The following is a 17194-nucleotide window of genomic DNA, read 5'->3' as shown; positions in this document are numbered from 1 at the left end:
TTTCTGCTTCTATAAAAAGATTCAGCATCCAAAGCCTTCCTCCTCTTCCTCACTCCCTCTCTCTCTGCTGCTGCGCTGTGATTGGCCGGCAGTCAGTAGCGATGAAGACTGCCTCCTCTTCATCAATCCAGCTGGATCCTCTTCCTCTGCTGCTGGAACCAGAACCACCAGAACCATCACCTCATCACAGGTGAGTGAATTAATTGAGGCCGTTGTTAGCGCTGCTGTTTTGTCCTGAGTTTGAGTCTCAACCCAGATCTGAAACCTAAAAACAAAGAGAATTTGACTTAATATGGAAAATGTCCTCGAAAATGTCCATCAGAGGGTCAGAGGTCATCTGGCGAGTAAAGAGCCGAGTGTGATCAGCGTAGAGCGGCAGTATTAAGAAAATTGGACCTAAGCTTGAGCCCTGAGGGACACCGTAGTGTAGACCAGAGGTGCTCAAGTTAGCCGTGAACCCTTTAGATCAGGGGTCTCAAACTCCAGTTCTCGAGGGCCGCAGTCCTGCAGTTTTTAGATGTGCCACAGGTACAGAACACTGGAATGAAATGACTTAATGACCTCCTCCTTGTGTAGATCAGTTTTCCAGAGCCTTAATGACCTAATTATTCTATTCAGGTGGGGCAGCAGATGCACATCTAAAAGTTGCAGGACTGCGGCCCTCGAGGACTGGAGTTTGAGACCCCTGCTTTAGATGTTCTCCGCTCTAGAACACCTGCAGTACCTCCTTTGTCCTCCAGGGGCTGCAGCAGCAGGAAGACACCTGAAACATGGAGGGCCGGGTTGGGGACCTCTGGTTCTGACCTAAGGTCAGGCACTGAGATGTTCCTGAAGTCCAGATGTGCTCAACAGAACCAGACTAAGGTCCAGTAGAACTTTGTAGGCTCTGCTGTTTCCTGTTAACCCCAGACAGGTTGGTTCTGAGACACAGGTCTGGTGGGGTGAGGGTCCTGCTGGTCCTCTGGCCCAGGTCCAAAGGTCTCTGTGGGTCCATGTGGCTCTTCCGGACTGGTGCCGCCTCGTTGAAGGACCTGAGGTTCGTCTTGGTTTCTTAAAACTTCCAATATTCTTCAGGAGTGTTTCTCACATGGAGGGAACCTTCATCCACAAGTCGGAGCATCTTTAAGACAAGACCGAGTCCAGTGTGTGTACTGGCTGAACTGGGCCGGGACCAGACCTGGAGTCTCCCTCGCTGGTGGAGAGCTGGAGAGGTTTTTACGACAATGATGTGGTCAGGTGGGGTGGTGCAACATCTCCCTGTGAGATCAACTGGAGCGACCTCTGCGATCTTGGCTCCAGCGGCTGGAGGACCAGACCTGATTGTTCTGACTCTGATAATGGGCTGAGAGGCGAGGAGGATGCTGCTCATGCTAATCAGTTTGTGTTATTAGCATTTGTGAGAGGAAGCTGCAGAAATGCTCTTTTATCCTCATTCATCCTGCTGGACGCATGTTTCATAAATAATTCATGACCTCATTGAGACTGGAGAAGAAAAACTCCCCAGTTTAACTAAACCTGCCAAAGAGGCTGCAACACTTTTATTAAACTGTTGCTTTGCTGGAAAAACCTGCCGCTTCATTTAAATAACGGATTATAGAGCGAAGCTGGACTAATGAGGTTCAACACAAGCCGCTCACACATTTCATTTGGTTCCTAATGGAGACCATATTTATCCATCCTCTCTGCAGAGCCGATGTTCCTCTGGAAGAGGTCACTGAGCAGGTTGACCATCAGTAGCAGGACGAGGAAGGCCAGCAGCTTCAGTCGGTGTTTCCTCATCAAGAGAACCAGCTCTACCTCAAAGGTTTGATGAGGATTAATCCAGAGTTGGGTTTCTGGAGGGAGATGGCCGCTGTCCTTCTCACTGGACCACCAATTGATGCTATCAAACGATTAAAAAGGGTTTATATTAAAAAACACCCCCAACAAAACAATCTATAAAACGACAACGATGATTGCAGTTCTGATAATAGCATTGATGATCCAGTCATTGGTTTTGACGTGAACTCACAGGGAGAGTGATGGAACCAGGTGAGGAAGATCGGCTCCCATTGTCCACAAATGAGGTTTAGAAATATGAAATTTGTGAATTTAAATTCAGATTCAGTAAACAGGAAGTGGATCTCCTAACGGACAGGAAGCCTCTGGGAGCGGCTCATGTTCTCGTAACTGGAGCTGTGAGCAGGTTCTCCAGATCTCCATCTGATGGAGTCAGAAGGTTGAAGGAGAACGAAGGTTTGAATCTGAGGAGCAGAGATAAAGCTGCTGCTTCTCGCTCTTCGTCCAGGAGTCTGAGGACCTGGTCACATGACTTTCCATCAAGTACAGCAGAGAGCAGCCATCGCTGTTCTCCTTCATCACTGTGCTTTAGAAATGAAACCACTTCCTTGACATCAGGCGTTGTTGATCCGCTGTCTGCTGAGAGACGGAACGGCTCCAGAAGTTTCCTAATTGTCTCCAGATGTGAAGATGTTGGACTCCAGCCTGATCAGAGGAGGAGAAACTGAGATGAGCTTCATCTTCTGCAGAGTGTTGCTCAGACCTGTAAACTGACCTGGTGATCAGTGACTCTCTGAAATCTGAAATCTGCCAGACATTGCTTCCATTCAGTTACAATTTACTAAATAATAACTTGGACTAAACTCACTTGTTTAGATCAAAACATTGAATCAGAATCCACATCTGTGAATAAATTATGTTGAATTTAAATGATTAAGCAGATGAAAAGCTTTCTGCTCCTCTGCTGCCACCTGCTGGTCAGGAGCGACAGCGTCATTTAGAGCTAACTGAGGCTCCGCTCTGCTCTCTGAAGGTCCTCCCACTGAAATCAGTCTGAGTCTGGACTTTGACTATGCCAGTGCATAAAGACGTCTCCAAACAGGACCTAGAGTCGGACTGGAATACAAGAGAAACATGACTGTTTGAAGTTATGAAAAATATGATAGAAATGGAAAAATGCTGAATGTATTTCAACCAGAAACCAGAAACTTTTCAGCTTTTAAACCTGCAGCTTCCCATTAATATAAAAGTTTTACAATCGTAGATGAGGTAAAAAGTTTAATCCAATAACTCCATAAACAGTTCGACTTATTCAACCAAACAATAAAGAAGCATCAGACTGTCATCTCCACCTATTTACCTGGAATCATTAATTATAACTTTTATTCATGTATTGAACTTGACCGTTTTTAACCTGATGTCGTCTCATTTAAAGCCTTTTTTCAAATGTATGTTATTACGTCAAGATACTAAAAGCAGACAGCAGTCATCAACTCTGCAGCTGCTCTGCCCCTGAGAAAGCACGGGGCGACAGTGGACAACGCTAGTGACTTCTCGCTTAAACATTAGAAAGAAGGTTGACCCTGTGTCATTAATTTTTAGTAATAATAAGTGGAGGACCCAAAAAACTCAAGTAAATGTAAGTCGTTACTCTTCACCTCTGGTAATAATAAACTCCCGGACCGGATCACGCTGTTTCTGATTGCCGGTACTCGCATCGCGCTTTATCAGGTTCAGAGGACCCAAAGCGCATCACATTCACACGCTGATAACTATAGAAACTGAACCGCTTCGAAGATTTAAACCGAAAACCCCCTGAAAACTCAGTGAAAAGAATAATTTCAGGTTTAAAATGTAGTGAAACAGGAGAAGCTGCAAGTCAAGAGACTAAATCAGATCCATCAAATCTCCAGGAGAGATGGAGGCTTCGTCACGATCCGTTGGGTTGGGAATGGAAAACAGAAGCAAGTCAGAAGAACTGGGAAGTTCCCAACGGGAAGCAGATGATGTGATCCTCTAGATCAGCATCTTGCTGTAAGCAGCAAACGTGTCGCCATTTTTCACTAATCCCTCTTGATTTTAGTCTCGAATTTAAATTCGACTTCCTGGATTAGAGGCAAAGGGCTGCAGAGAAGAACTGGACCTGATCACAGGAGGCTCTGGAGAGTTGTGATGGACCTGAATAACCCAGACTGACTGGATATCTGACTGGCTGACTCTTCCTCTGTTTCTCAGCCTGGAAGTCTCTGTTGCCTAGCAACCGCTCCAGACGGATGGAGGCAGCTACGGTTTCTAGCAGTGACGAACACCGAGCAGCTCTGAACCGGGTCTCGGGTCTCGTTCTCCCGTCTGCTGCGAACGGAAGGCTCTCCTGCACAGATTCATCAGACCTCAGCTGATCGGGAAGCTTGGAGGAAGAGGAGGGACAAGAGGAAGAGGAGTTCCTGGTAGGAAACAGTTAAACGTTGCGTCTTGCGGCTCCGCTCTGTATTCCCGTCATGAGCGGCGAGGGTTGGAAGCATCGAGTGACGTCAGTCGGCATTGCAGGCGGAGCGGACACTGAGGGGGAAATATAGGACACCGAGGAAGAGGAGGAAGAGGACTGCAGTAATCCAGAGAGAAGCAGAAAGCAGCAGCTCTTCATCAGGTACGTCTTCATCGCCTGATGCAGCAGGTTCAGCTGCTGCTGCACATTAAAGGAGCAGTTCCACATTTATGATGATGAAGCCGAAAACAGAAAAACAACAAGAGAAACAAGATGTTCTGGTTCTGGTTCTGGTTCTGGACTGGTTCTGGTTCTGGACTGGTTGTGGACTGGTTCTGGTTCTGGGTGTTCTGAACTGGTTCTGGTTCTGGACTGGTTCTGATTCTGGATGTTCTGGTTCTGGACTGGTTCTGATTCTGGATGTTCTGGTTCTGGACTGGTTCTGGTTCTGGGTGTTCTGGTTCTGAACTGGTTCTGGTTCTGGACTGGTTCTAGTTCTGGACTGGTTCTGGATGTTCTGGTTCTGAACTGGTTCTGGATGTTCTGGTTCTGGACTGGTTCTGGTTCTGGATGTTCTGGGCGGTTCTGAGGTCAGTGGGTCCGCATGAACATCTTTTGCAGTGAAACATGAAGGATGATTCCTGGTGCTGACCGGTCCTCCTGTTGACCCAGCGGACCTGATTCTGGTCAAAGAGACGATGACAGTAAAGATGTTGGTGTAGAACACCCGGAGGTCAGAGGTCCGGATCTGCGTCCCTTGGTCTCCAGATCTGATTTTATGAAAAATGTTCAGATCTCCCTAGAAAATGTTTTTCTGCTCTAGTATTTTTGCTCTGGATGTTAAATTGAGACATTATCAGAAAATCCATTAAAATAATCAAATCTTTAACGATCTCCTCGCTGTCCTCCTGTCTCTGCCTCCATCCTCAGTTTTCTCAAGGCCCCTGCAGGATGAAGAAGGTACTGCGTCTCTCTCAGTCGTGACCTGACCCCTGACCCCCCCACCGACACTCTGCGCCGTCAGAAGCAGCTCCTCCTGCATCGGTCGCATCATGGACGGCTTCCGGCTGCCGCCCGTCATCGAGGAGGTGCTGGACCCCTCTGGTCAGTGATGAAGAGGTTCTGGTAGTTCTGTGAGGAAAGCATCAGTCAGTGTTGATGTGGCTGTGAGTCTGGACGGGTTCTCTGGGCGGTTCTGGAGGTGAATTCTCCAGGAGTTTGTGCGGCCATCTTGTCCTCCCAAACCATCATCAAACATCCAGTTGCCCTCAGAGTCACTATAGGGTCTTCCTCCCCAACATGGTGATGAAGGTGATGATGATGAAGGTGGTGATGATGATGAAGGTGATGATGATGATGAAGGTGGTGATGGTGATGAAGGTGAGGATGAAGATGATGGTGGTGATGGTGATGAAGATGATGGTGATGAAGGTGAGGATGAAGGTGATGGTGATGAAGGTGAGGGTGATGGTGAAGGTGGTGATGATGAAGGTGAGGATGATGGTGATGGTGATGAAGGTGAGGATGAAGGCCCTGCTGCCCTAACGTTCCAGTCTTCCTCCCAGGAAATGCAGGAATCATCACTTTATGCTGCCGTTTTCCTAATGTTGAATTTTGAAACATTTAAAATAGTTTTCATGATGGATTGATTTGTTGAGTTTTCACCACCAGAGGGAGCCAGAGGACAGACTCCTCAGGCTGGTTCTTGAGTTTCCTGATGTCTGGAGCCAGGAAGCTGCTGCAGCATTTCAGGAACTCCTTGTGTGACTGTCTGCAGATGAGCTGTGTGAGCTGAAGGAGGACAAACCCGGCATGCTGGCCGATACCCTGACAGCCAAGGAGAGGGAGTCCATGGAGGAGAAGGAGGAGCCTGAGGGAGACGGAGAGAAGGGCCAGCAGGAGGAAGAGATGGAAGTGAAGGAGAGGGAGTCTGAAGAAGAAGATCAGGAAGAGGAGGAGGATCTGGAGGAGCTTAGAGCTCAGGTGCTGCAACTTCTCCTGGAGCTGGATGAGACTCGAGAGGTTTCTCAGCGACACGAAGAGAGCTTCATGGAGCTGCAAGGTGAGAATTGGTCAGGATTGGTCACCTGTTATCATAGCAACACCACTGACCCATATTCAATGTGTGCTTTTTTAAAACCTAGTTGACCTCTGCTTGTCCTCCAAAGGTCTGCTAGATGAGGAGCGGCTGGCGAGCGCCCATCAGGCGGAGAGCTTCACCCGGCAGATCCAGAGGCTGCAAGGTGGAGGAAGCCACACACTGACTCTGCTGGACTGAAACTGGGTTCCAACCCGGTTTGGTTCTGGCCCGGTTCTGACCGGTCCTCTCGGCGTGTGGACGCTGCCTGACTGAGTCATGTCTCTCTTGTTGCAGCTCAGCTTCGGTCGGCGCAGGAGGAGATGAGCAGCCTGGAGGAGGAGAAGGAGAAGGAGAGCGAGCTGGTGGAGGTCCAGCAGGAGCTGCGCTCGGCTCAGGAGGAGGTTCTGGTGCTGCAGCAGGCGGCCGAGGAGGCGGCGGCAGAGAGGGAGAACGACATCGCCTCCCTGCAGGAGGAGCTGTGCCGCCTGCGGGTGGAGCTGCAGCACCTGCACGCCACGGCGGCCGAGTACGAGCTGGAGGTCACCTCGCTGAGAGCCGAGCTGAGCATGAAGAGCCGCCGCACGGCCCGGTCAGGTAACCTAGCAACGCGGCCTCGTGTCGGGACCAGTCAGGAATCTGCTGATTGATGGGCGGTGCTGTGTTCAGGTGATGTGACTCAGCTGCAGGAAGAGGTCATTTCTCTGACCGATGAGCGTCAGACTCTGAGCAGCAACAACAGGGAGTTGAGCAACAAGTTGGAGCAACTGCTGCAGCAACGAGACATGTGAGTGGTTCCGGTCCAATGTTCAGCACTAAGACTGAAACATTGCTGCTGGTTCTGGTAGGCGGCGAAGGACTGGATCAGCTGAATGTTCTCACCCTTCTTCCCTGGTTGTCTCAGGTGTGGTGACTCGTACCTGGAAGTCAGAGTCGAGGGCCAAACTGAGGAGGAGGTTCAGCTAAAGGCGGATTCCTACATCACTCTGTCCCAGTCCAAACCCGGACTGCAGAATCTGGACTCGTCAGCGGTCCAGGATGAAATCAGGACCCTGAAGGTCCAGCTGAGAATGGCAGAAGAGTTGGCTCTCAAGGTCCAGCTGGAGGTATCGGGTTTAGCTCCCGTTGCTTCCTGCTCTCTGGTTTTCAGTAGATTCGTATAAATGTTTGCTATTTTCGGGATCAGCTGGTTGCTTTTTATCCGGTGGTTAAACTCAGTTGTAAGTTATGGTGTCATTAATACCAGCCTGCCACTGCTGTCTGATGAACACCAGGCGTGGATGTTCCCTGTGTCAGTGTGAAGGTCTAAAGAAGGAGCTGGAGGAGCTGCAGCAGCTGCACGAAGGCAGCCAGCGGGAGCGAGCAGCTCTCCAGCTGCAGCTGCAGAGCTGCAAGGCGGAGCTGCAGGAGCTGCTGGGACGAAAGTTGCAGGTAAGAGGTCAGAAGGTCAGTGGGAGCTGGGTGGTCCTGCTTTGAAAGTCAGACAGCTCAGGGTTTCTGAAGTAGTCAGTGAGGAACACCAGGTTCCCTCCAAGGTAAGAACAAAGATCTGCTAGGTGAAACCTCAGATGCCTTGAGAGTCCAGCCCTCTGTTGCCATGACTACTGTCCATGTGTGTGCATGCTGGCTGATAACTCTGCAGCAGGCCTTTAAACTTTTAGTTGCAAGCTTCTTAACATTTTTGAGAACATTTGTTTTCTCCATGTGTCTGCCTCGGTGTCTGCTAAACTGACTGATGGAGACCGTCTACATGTTGATGAGGAACCCCAGAGAGGGTGTCACATGACCCAAAAGTTTGCTCAAGGGCTCATGACTATGGGGATTGTAGTAAGCAAAAGATCAAACCAGCAGCCTTCCAGCTGAAAGGGGATCCCAGTACGGCTGCATCCTGGTTCACCAGATCTGATAGAAACTTGAAGTTTGTTTTCTTTATGTGAGACAGACGTTCCTGCTGCTTCATCTGCTCTGCAGTCTATTAAGGAGATCCATTAATTCAGACTAGATCTGGCTGAAGCAGACGTGTCATTTCTTTAGTCAATTTAGAACTAAAATGACTTCTGAGCTTGAAATTGTGATTTCTGACCCATCGTAGGGTCCAGACCTAAACCTGGACAGCACCAGCTGGTCTGGCTGGTTCATGGTTTCAGGAACTTGACCAGGTACTGCGGTGAGCTGACACCTAACTGTATTGGGACTCTTAAAAACAGTTCACTGAACAAGTTGAGATCAATCTGTGAATTTAAATTAAATGTGAACACTTCTGATGGTCCTCTCTGAAGGTCTTGGGTGACTTCAGTCTGAATCTGCATCAAAGTAAAACCGTTATTGGAACAGAAGTGGTTTGCAGGGCAGACCGAGTGCGGCGGAGTCCGTGACCCATGTTGGGAGGTCATCAGGAGTTTGAGTCCCGGCCCGTTGACCTTTGTCGCATGTCTTCCCCCTCTCTCTCAACCCTCTTTCCTGTCAATCTACTGTGAAATAAAGGCCACTAAATCCAAAAAATAATAATAGAAAAAAAACAATTCTGTGGCCCTGGCTACCAATCATTGCCTGGGAGATTTGAATGTTCATGAGAGTTCAGTCACACTGCTTTTCTATTCTGGTGGATCAGGATCCTGAGTGGAATCATCCAGTCCATGGTTTTAATCTGAAAGCTGTTCTGGTTCTGACCTGATGTCTAGCCAGTCCTGGCTCGTAGGATCCGTCTCAGAAAGGATCACAGAAACAACATATCGCACAAAGACAATCTCATTACCTTCACAGTGAACAGATTGGGGGTGTCTTCATCTGTGGTGAACATTTCAACGTTTCACGACTGACAGTCGGACCTTCACTCGTCTTTGGTTCTCATCTTGGTGTGTAGGTTGAAGCTTTTGCCTCTGGTAGAACTTCACTTTTCTTATCTTGTTGACCTCAGTGCAGAGATTGATCAAAGCTATTGGACAGTACTTCATTGGCTCTAATGCTAACCCCTGGTAGCTAGGTACCTGCCCTGGGTTGTTCCTCATGACAGATGGTTCTAAGTCCAAACATGAAGGGATTCTATCTCTACAGCAGGGGTGTCAAACTCCAGTCCTCAAGGGCCGCTGTCCTGCAACTTTTAGATGTGCCTCTGCTGCACCACAGCTGAATAGAATAATTAGGTCATTAGCAAGGCTCTGGAGAACTGATCTACACAGGAGGAGGTAATTAACCCATTTCATTCCAGCGTTTTGTACCTATGGCACATCTAAAAACTGCAGGAGACCGGCCCTTGAGGACTGGACTTTGACACCTGTGCTCTACAGTCTCCTAGTTCTAACATTTGAACATGTAGCTGTAATTTAATGTCTTTGGCTCCCCCTGCAGGTAAAACACGAAGCACCTTCTGAACAAAAGCAAATGTCAGGTTCTTGGTCTTGGACCTGTTCTTGGTTTGGTTTGGGAGTTTTGCATAGCAGCTTCTTTCCTCCTTCATCCATCTTTATCAAAGTGTTCCCTTATTTTGTTCTAACTCTGTGGCTCGTGGTGGGTAAACCAGTCCGTCCAACCCTTCATGGCCCCAGTGTGACCCTACAGATGCTCCTTAGACCGTCACAGTGACAGAGCGTTAGCATGTTGGCTGAGCATTTTGCCTTTGAGCATGCTTCAGTTATCTCTTGTCCATCTGTTTGTCTGCATGTGTTCGACTGAGCATCGTCAGATCTGTTTAATATGAATTTTATACTGTTAACTATAAAATTCTGTTATGCTTGACCTACCAGTCTTTAAATCTCTCTCTCTGTTCATCCAGTCACATTTTATTTAGTCCCTGTCGATATTCTCCCTGTCACACCTTCTCATGTTAGTACTTAGATTATTTTCTGCTTTTATTTTCTCCTCTCCCCTCCTCCCTCTACACCCCACCCTGTCTTCTTCCCAGAACTGCACCCGTCCTTCAGAGCCCCCCGTCCTCTCCATCCCGTTCATAGGATTGATTGTTATAGTGGCGTTGATTTGGTGCTGGTGGGAGGAGCTGGCGTCCTAAGGGACCAGGTATGGCCATGGCTTTGCTTCTTTCTGCAGCCAAGAATGGCTGATAAACGAGAACCTGCTCAGAGCACCTTAGTGCAGCTAGTGGAGATGAAACCTGATGGTGCTCCTGATCTCTGTGTGTCATTCAGACATGCTCAGCAAAGGCTGCACTGATATCATGAGAATGAGCCTGAATAAATGTCACTATAAAGAAGAACACCGTGTCTCGTTTCCAGTGGGAAGCCATGTTCCCACTGGAAACCAGTTACAGGACAGAAGGAGCTTTTCTAGAGCAAAGATAACGTCCATTAAACCGAAGTATGCACTCTGATGTTACCTGTTTGTAAAACAGGGTTGGAGGCAGTATGCAGTTTCACCATCACTATCTTTTGTCAGTAGCTTTAGTTGGGGATGGCTGACTTCACTGTGGGTAGAGACCCAACAGCCACATGAGGAAGGTGCAGAGTCTTCATGGGGCATCAAAAACAGAGTGAGCTCCTCACTATGGCTGAGAGATTCTAATCAGGTTCTAGTGGTTTCATATGATGTCATCATTTCTGGATGGAGCTCAGTATGCAGAGGCGGTCTTTAGTTAGTGGAATCAGCCCTTCAAACACTTCCTCCTCTGCAGAGGAGAAAGGTTCACTTCACCTGGATGTTTGGTTCATCTGACTAAGACGGATCTAGTAGGTAGATCCAGAACTTTCTAGAGGAGCTTCTGACCTGGGAAGATAAAGCTGTGGTGAACTGGCCTCACTGGTCTCATGTGGTTACAACACCATCGTGACTGTGGCTCCATGTTGGTGGAGCTCCTGTCAGGACTTTGCATTGGTTGTGAGCGCAGAAGGTGGAATCATAGCAGGATCCACCAGTATGACCAGTATGTAGACCAGGGGTCCCCAAAGTTGGTCCTCGAGGGCCGGCATCCTGCACGTTTTAGTTCTCTCCATGGTGGCAGTAACAACCGTCTCAGCAGGTCAGTGATCTTCTTAGGCCTTCTAATGAGCCATCATTGGATCCAGGTGCGTTAAACCAGGGAGAGAACTTAAACACGCAGGATGCCGGACCTCAAGGACCCACTTTGGGGATGTAGACCGTCAGAGATTCTTAGCAGTCTACATACTCCCCCTGTTGGTCATTGGAAAGAATGTCACCTTAGGACATTTTAAGGCTTCATTGGTTCCATTGGTTGGCAATGGCAGTGTCCTCATGTGCCCTTTGGATAAGGTTGAAGTGTTTTGGGGGTGGCAGTTAAGGGGTTAAAGGTGCAAACCTCCTCTGGATGACTTATGATGTAAAATGATGAGTTTACAGTCTGAAAAATGGCTATTCTGGGAAACTGGTCGTTAAGATTGAAGGGATGAACTAGTAATCCATCAATGCACCTTCCATTTAAACATGAAGCAAAATAAAATGTGCCTGATCTTTTGTTTTGGTCATTTTGAACATGATTTATTCCCCTGACCCTTCATCAGGTCTCTGACAGCATGAAGACAGTTTTTGGTTGATCTGTCAGAAGTTCAACCCTGCTGTCTTCAGTGGTTGTGGTCATGACCTGCAGGTGTGTGATTGGTTGTTGGGATGGAGAACAGGAGTTGTCTCCTTGTTAAATATCAGCGTGGTTTCATAGAAACTGGTTAATCTCAGTCTGGGCCACAGACAGGTGGCGCTGATGAGCTCACCAGGATCATCTATTTTCACCAACAGCGACTCAGCAGAAGACCTGCTGTCAGGAGCGTGAAGTGACAGTGATCCTCCTTCACAGATGCTTCTAACATGACTCTCTTTTTTTGTTTCCAGAAAAGCGACTCTGAAGGCTGGAACATGGCGGTGGCGGCGGTCGCGGTGGCGGCCATTTTGGTTCTGGTTGTCCCCAGATTTACCAGGGCCTGAGGACTAACAGGAAGTGACCTCACGGCATGCTGTGGGAACCTGTTGGCTTGCTCTCATCCATCCATGATGTCTCCATGATGCAACTCTGCACAGACGTCAGAGTGGAGGAAAGACTGGTTGTTGTTCCTGGAGGTCAGCGGGTCATTCAGCTCTGGGCTTTGCAGATCCACCACTATGATCCATTTTTATTCCACAGCTAGCATTAGAGCAGTGCTTCTCAATTCCAGTCCTCAGGCCTCCCTGCTCTGCATGTTTTAGATGTGCCTCTATTCCAGAACAGCTGATTCAAATGATTGCATGACCATCAAGTGCTGCAGAAACCTGTTGATCACCCATAGATTCAATCCAGGTGTGTGGCAGAAGGGAAACACCTAAAACATGCAGGGCAGGGGGGCCTGAGGACCGGAATTAAGAAACGCTGCATTAGAGCAACGTGTTGGATGTGTGAACTGACAGAACTCCTACAGAAAAATACCATGATGTTAAAATGGTTGGACGCCTTTGAAAATGTAATTAATTAGAGGCTTTTTAAATTAATCACCATTTGATCAAAAACTAAATCTGACACAAGAAGCAAAGTTTCAAAGTTCATCAGTTAACATGAAGCTTGTCTGATGACCGACTCAAACCATAGATATGAGCAACTTTCACCTTGACTGAGTGCAAACTGGAATGTTGAGGTAAATATCAGTCAATGAGCGGAGAACGTTCCCGTTCTCAAACACACATCAGAACTTCACCCAAAGTGGTCCTTCTTTCCAGCCTGGGGAATCGGGTTCATAAATCTGGATTTTTAGGTTTGCATCTAATTTTAAACAATCATTTAATAATAATAACTTGAACTATAATGACATGCAGATTTTTCACAGAAAACCTGCTAAAGTTGGTTGTTTAAATGTCAAGTTTCAGGTCAACGTTTTTGGACTTTTCCTCTTTCTGCAGATTGAATTCCACCAGAAAGCATCAAACCCAGATGTTGTAAAATGTTCTCCTCTCCCTCCAGTTAGTTCATCCCATAGAAGAGCAACCTGGTTCACACGTTGGCAACTTTCTGGAAACTCTCATGTTTCAGTCTTCTGCAAATTGCACATCAAGCCAACAATTCTCTCTAGCATCCGCCAGGGGGCGGTGCAGCTTCCTCTGCAGCCCTGATTGCTGGAGAGAAGAATCTTCTGTTTGGTTCCGTTTGGTTCTGAAGGGAAGTGTTTAGGCGCTGAATCCGTCGGTGATGTGAGGGAAGGTCTTTCCACTGTCCAGCTGATAAATGAATGATTTATTGCTGACATTTCAGACACGTTACATGTATTTAGCTCTTTATTATCTCTTCCTGAACTAAAGTAACACTTTGCACATACTGAGTAGCTCTGACTACTAGAAACTGTAGCAAGGAGAACTTTAATGTTTTCTTCATCCATTGACTCTGCTTCAGTCTGCTTGATGCTTCTTGTGTTTTTATCTAATGACTGAGCTTTATTTTCTCTAATAATTCCTTTATAAAGTGACAAAACTTCCATTTCTGTGTTTGTCGTTGTGCAGCAGCCAATGTAGCAGTGAAACATGGAGCTTATTTAACTGATTACACTGTGGTGATACCAAAGTTGCTTTAAAAGTTCAAATATTTTAGCACAGATTTGTGTAAGAGACTGTTCATGGGATTCAGTTCAATAAAGCTTTGTTTATTTTGATGGGGGGGGGGGGTCTAATGGGGGAAAAACTGACTGGAAAAGTAGCTCTGATTTAATTCAGCTCCAAAATATTCCTTTAATCCCAAAGAGAAAAGAAATGCACACTACAGAGGCCCAACAGAACCAGAACAGAACCAGGGTTCTTAATCAGGTTGTCGAGCCTCTTCTGGTTCTGGTTCTGGTCCTCCTATAGACCCTTCTCTGTCTCCAGTCCAGTCTGTCCAGATGAACACTGGGGGTTCTATAATCCTCTGCTGTGATGGAAACAGGGTTTGACCTTTGACCTTTCTCTTGATCACTTGTTGGCAGTAAGGATGATTGTCCACCAGCTTTGATCCTCTGACAGCTGCAGAGTAATCTGAGTATTTCTGGAGATGACAGGAGTCGGACTGCTGGACCTTCATAATGTGGGTCGTCATGGCAACAGGTCTACAATCGTTGAGCGCAGAATAAAGCGGGATGTCTTCCACAACGCTGGAACAATCCGTCCATCTGATCCTCCTTTTGCTCGCAGCCTGAGATCTTCCTCCTTCCTGATTCTCTGATTTGGTTCCTCTGCAGTTTGTCCTCCAGGTTCTTCCTGTTCTTCTGTCTCTGATCTGGACTGGAGCTGCTTCTGTTCCCCGTCTCCTTCCCTAAAGGCTCTTTGGTTTCTTCAGGTCCCTGTTGATCCAGGGTTTGTTATTCTCTCTGTTTTGGTGGCGACGCTGCCGTCTACACAGAGGTTCAGATCAGTAATGGCTCTGATGTCATCTCCATGAGGCTGGCAGAGAGCGATCCAATCAGTAGCCTCAAAACAAGCCAGCATGGTTTCTTCAGCTTCCTGTGATTGTCTTCTCGCAGTATTCTTCTTTAGAGATTGCCTCTGAATAACGGCTTTATACTCCTGGCAGAGAAAAATAACATTGTGATCTGATTTTCTAAGGGGAGGTCTTGCAGTGATGTATGCAAACCTGACATTCACAACAAATCTAGAATTTGTTGCTGAGGAAACATTTAGTTTTGTCTGGCAGAAGAGCTGATTGAGTGTTAAAATGTTGGAAGTGCGGCAGAGAGTGAGACATAATTTAGATCACCAGATATTGTCACAAACACGTTGGGTGTTGTGGTTGTAGCTTAGCAACAACTGAACTGATGACTTCATGTGCAGCTGATGGTGGGACGGAAACAGCTGCCAAAATAACACTGGTGAACTCTCCTGGTAAATAATATGGATAAAAACTTGATGCTACCAGCTCAGTATATGATGAGAGAAGATGTTCCATGTCCTGTACCTTTTGTGAAACTAAACTAGTCCAACTCTTAACTTCCCAGTTCAGACAGGATGAATAAAGAAAACTTTGCCTGTTGCATAAATGTCTCCTCAATGTAAAAATGTGCTAGTGAGGATGTTGATTCTCTCCAATATGATTTAATGTAGTGCATAAAAAACATTGTAGGATTCTTTAGCTATTAGAATAATCCACATTTACTGAATGATGATCGGAGGGTTAGACTTACCAGATTTGATTTTCTCTCTAGGTTTGAACATTTTGTCAGGTAACAATCTCTTCTGCTTTTCCGTATTTAGGTAAGTTTATACTTATATTTGACTGGAGACCAAAATATAGAGAGTAAAACGAAACTGATCCTGATCAGCGGAGACGCAGTGCCTTGGAGCAAGAAATTCCTGCACACAGTCTGAAGTCGATGTGTCTGGTTATTGGACCTGCCAGGACGAGCGTGAGAACCAAACTTTTCATGAACCAGCTGTAAAAATGTCTGCAACAGTCTAGAAAACTGAACGTCTGAAAAGCTGCAGGAAAAGGGAGGATCTGCTGGATGAGAACCTGGTCACAGCAGCTTCCTGCAGCTTTTCTAGACTTTCTGTAAATTCCTGGCATGTCAGCCAAGCAGAGATCAACATGAACATTTTAGCAAACAATCTAATGTCTTCAGTTTTTGATAGAAGAGTCCGGCGGTGACCTCCTGGCTCTTTGCTGTCTGTAGTTTGAATCAAACTGGGCTCTACATAAACTCCGTACTCAGACCTGAACACCAACATCACAACAACTTAGTTTGAGTTTTTTCAGCTTTCCAATTTGTTGGGATTATCTTGAGTTGTCTCTGGAGGTCAAAGGTCAATAATCTAGCTGTAGTTGTTTATCAGAAAACGATGTTGAACTGTCATTCTGCATGCGACGCTACCAACATTAATAACCTGCATGGTTCTGATCCAGAAGTTCAGCTCAGATGTTTGTTCTGTAATTTTCTGCACTAATAAAAATGTTTTATGTCTCACAGCAGAACTTTTCCAAGGCTGAAAGTTTTCATCATTTTAATGGACAGATTGTACAACAATAAAGAGTATTTCTATTTTATTTTATTCTAAATATACTAATAGCAAAGTTATTCAGAAAGATATTAGAAATGATTAAATATAATAAATTATTAAAGCTTTTAAAAAAGCAGACAAAAGCTAAAACTAGGTGGGAATTTTTGTCTAAATACTTTTATCAGAACAAAGACTTTATTTTCCATGAGTTTCTTTCTGCTGAATATCTGGAAGCTTCAGATCTGAAGCAGAGAAAACTTGAATTATGATTGTTGGACACAGAAACAGGAAGTCCAGAAATCCACTTCCTCTTCTCCATCACATCAGAGTTTTCCTCGGTTTAAATCTTTCATTCCTGTTAAGATGAAACACGTTAAACCATTTATAAAAACTGAAACAATAATCAAACTGTCAGGATCTTTAGTTATTTTGGGGATTTTATTTTTGATCATTTGTTTTGTGGTTTGCTTTAGTTATTCTTTTTGATGATATCAGTCAGTTGTTACTTATCTTAGTTAGTTAGTTATTTATTTTCTGCTTTGTTGGGTTAGATTTGATAGTTTCCTTTGTCGCTAATCGATCCGTTTGTTCCAGAATCTCTGACCGACCGACTGACGCCTCTGGATTCTTCAGTCGCTGCCGTCTGGTTTCTATTAAGTTTTTATTCTTTTTTTTTCATTAAACATTCATCAGGAATTTTCCACCTTCAACTAGAAATCAGGAGGGAAACGACGCGTCACTGGCAGGAAGAAGAGAAGGAACAAAAGGTAATCAGGATCAATCAATATTCCATTGATTAGGTTTCAAAAGCAAATAACCTGCTGGTTTCAGTCTGGATTTAAAGGAACTCAGGGTTTTGGCTGTTTTTCAGTTTTCTGGAAGTTTGTTCCAGATCTGTGGTGCATAGAAGCTGAATGCTGCTTCATGTTTGGTTCACTGTAAAACATTTGAGCCACATTTAGTTGTGT

The 17194-nt window shown here is 46.1% G+C and overlaps 1 protein-coding gene across 6 annotated transcripts; it reads left to right on the top strand.

Annotated features, from left to right (window-relative positions):
* Positions 1-80: 80 nt before the first annotated feature.
* Positions 81-16204, top strand: LOC116736569 (coiled-coil domain-containing protein 136). Of its 6 annotated transcripts, none has more exons than XM_032589092.1 (11): positions 81-190; positions 5195-5368; positions 6042-6326; positions 6433-6507; positions 6639-6938; positions 7011-7128; positions 7246-7447; positions 7638-7772; positions 10243-10355; positions 12135-12437; positions 12657-16204. In XM_032589092.1, exons 2-9 carry the CDS (start codon positions 5317-5319, stop codon positions 10345-10347), a joined length of 1272 nt encoding a protein of 423 aa, XP_032444983.1. In that variant the 5' UTR covers positions 81-190; positions 5195-5316; the 3' UTR covers positions 10348-10355; positions 12135-12437; positions 12657-16204. The 6 variants fall into 6 exon arrangements, with proteins under 6 accessions (XP_032444983.1, XP_032444981.1, XP_032444985.1 ...); XM_032589090.1 differs by lacking the exon at positions 81-190 and adding an exon at positions 3985-4426; XM_032589091.1 differs by lacking the exon at positions 81-190 and adding an exon at positions 4834-5004.
* The last annotated feature ends 990 nt before the right edge of the window (positions 16205-17194 follow it).

Source organism: Xiphophorus hellerii, chromosome 17, assembly GCF_003331165.1.
Source record: "Xiphophorus hellerii strain 12219 chromosome 17, Xiphophorus_hellerii-4.1, whole genome shotgun sequence".
NCBI lineage: Eukaryota > Metazoa > Chordata > Actinopteri > Cyprinodontiformes > Poeciliidae > Xiphophorus > Xiphophorus hellerii.
This window is presented reverse-complemented; position numbering and strand designations above follow the sequence as displayed.

Bases quoted from the DNA above. Each gene is read 5' to 3' on its own strand.
- LOC116736569 (XM_032589092.1), top strand. From the start codon at position 5,317: ATGGACGGCTTCCGGCTGCCGCCCGTCATCGAGGAGGTGCTGGACCCC. The intron at 6,327-6,432 runs GTGAGAATTGGT...TGTCCTCCAAAG, and splicing joins GAGCTTCATGGAGCTGCAAG to GTCTGCTAGATGAGGAGCGG. The intron at 7,448-7,637 runs GTATCGGGTTTA...TCCCTGTGTCAG, and splicing joins CTCTCAAGGTCCAGCTGGAG to TGTGAAGGTCTAAAGAAGGA.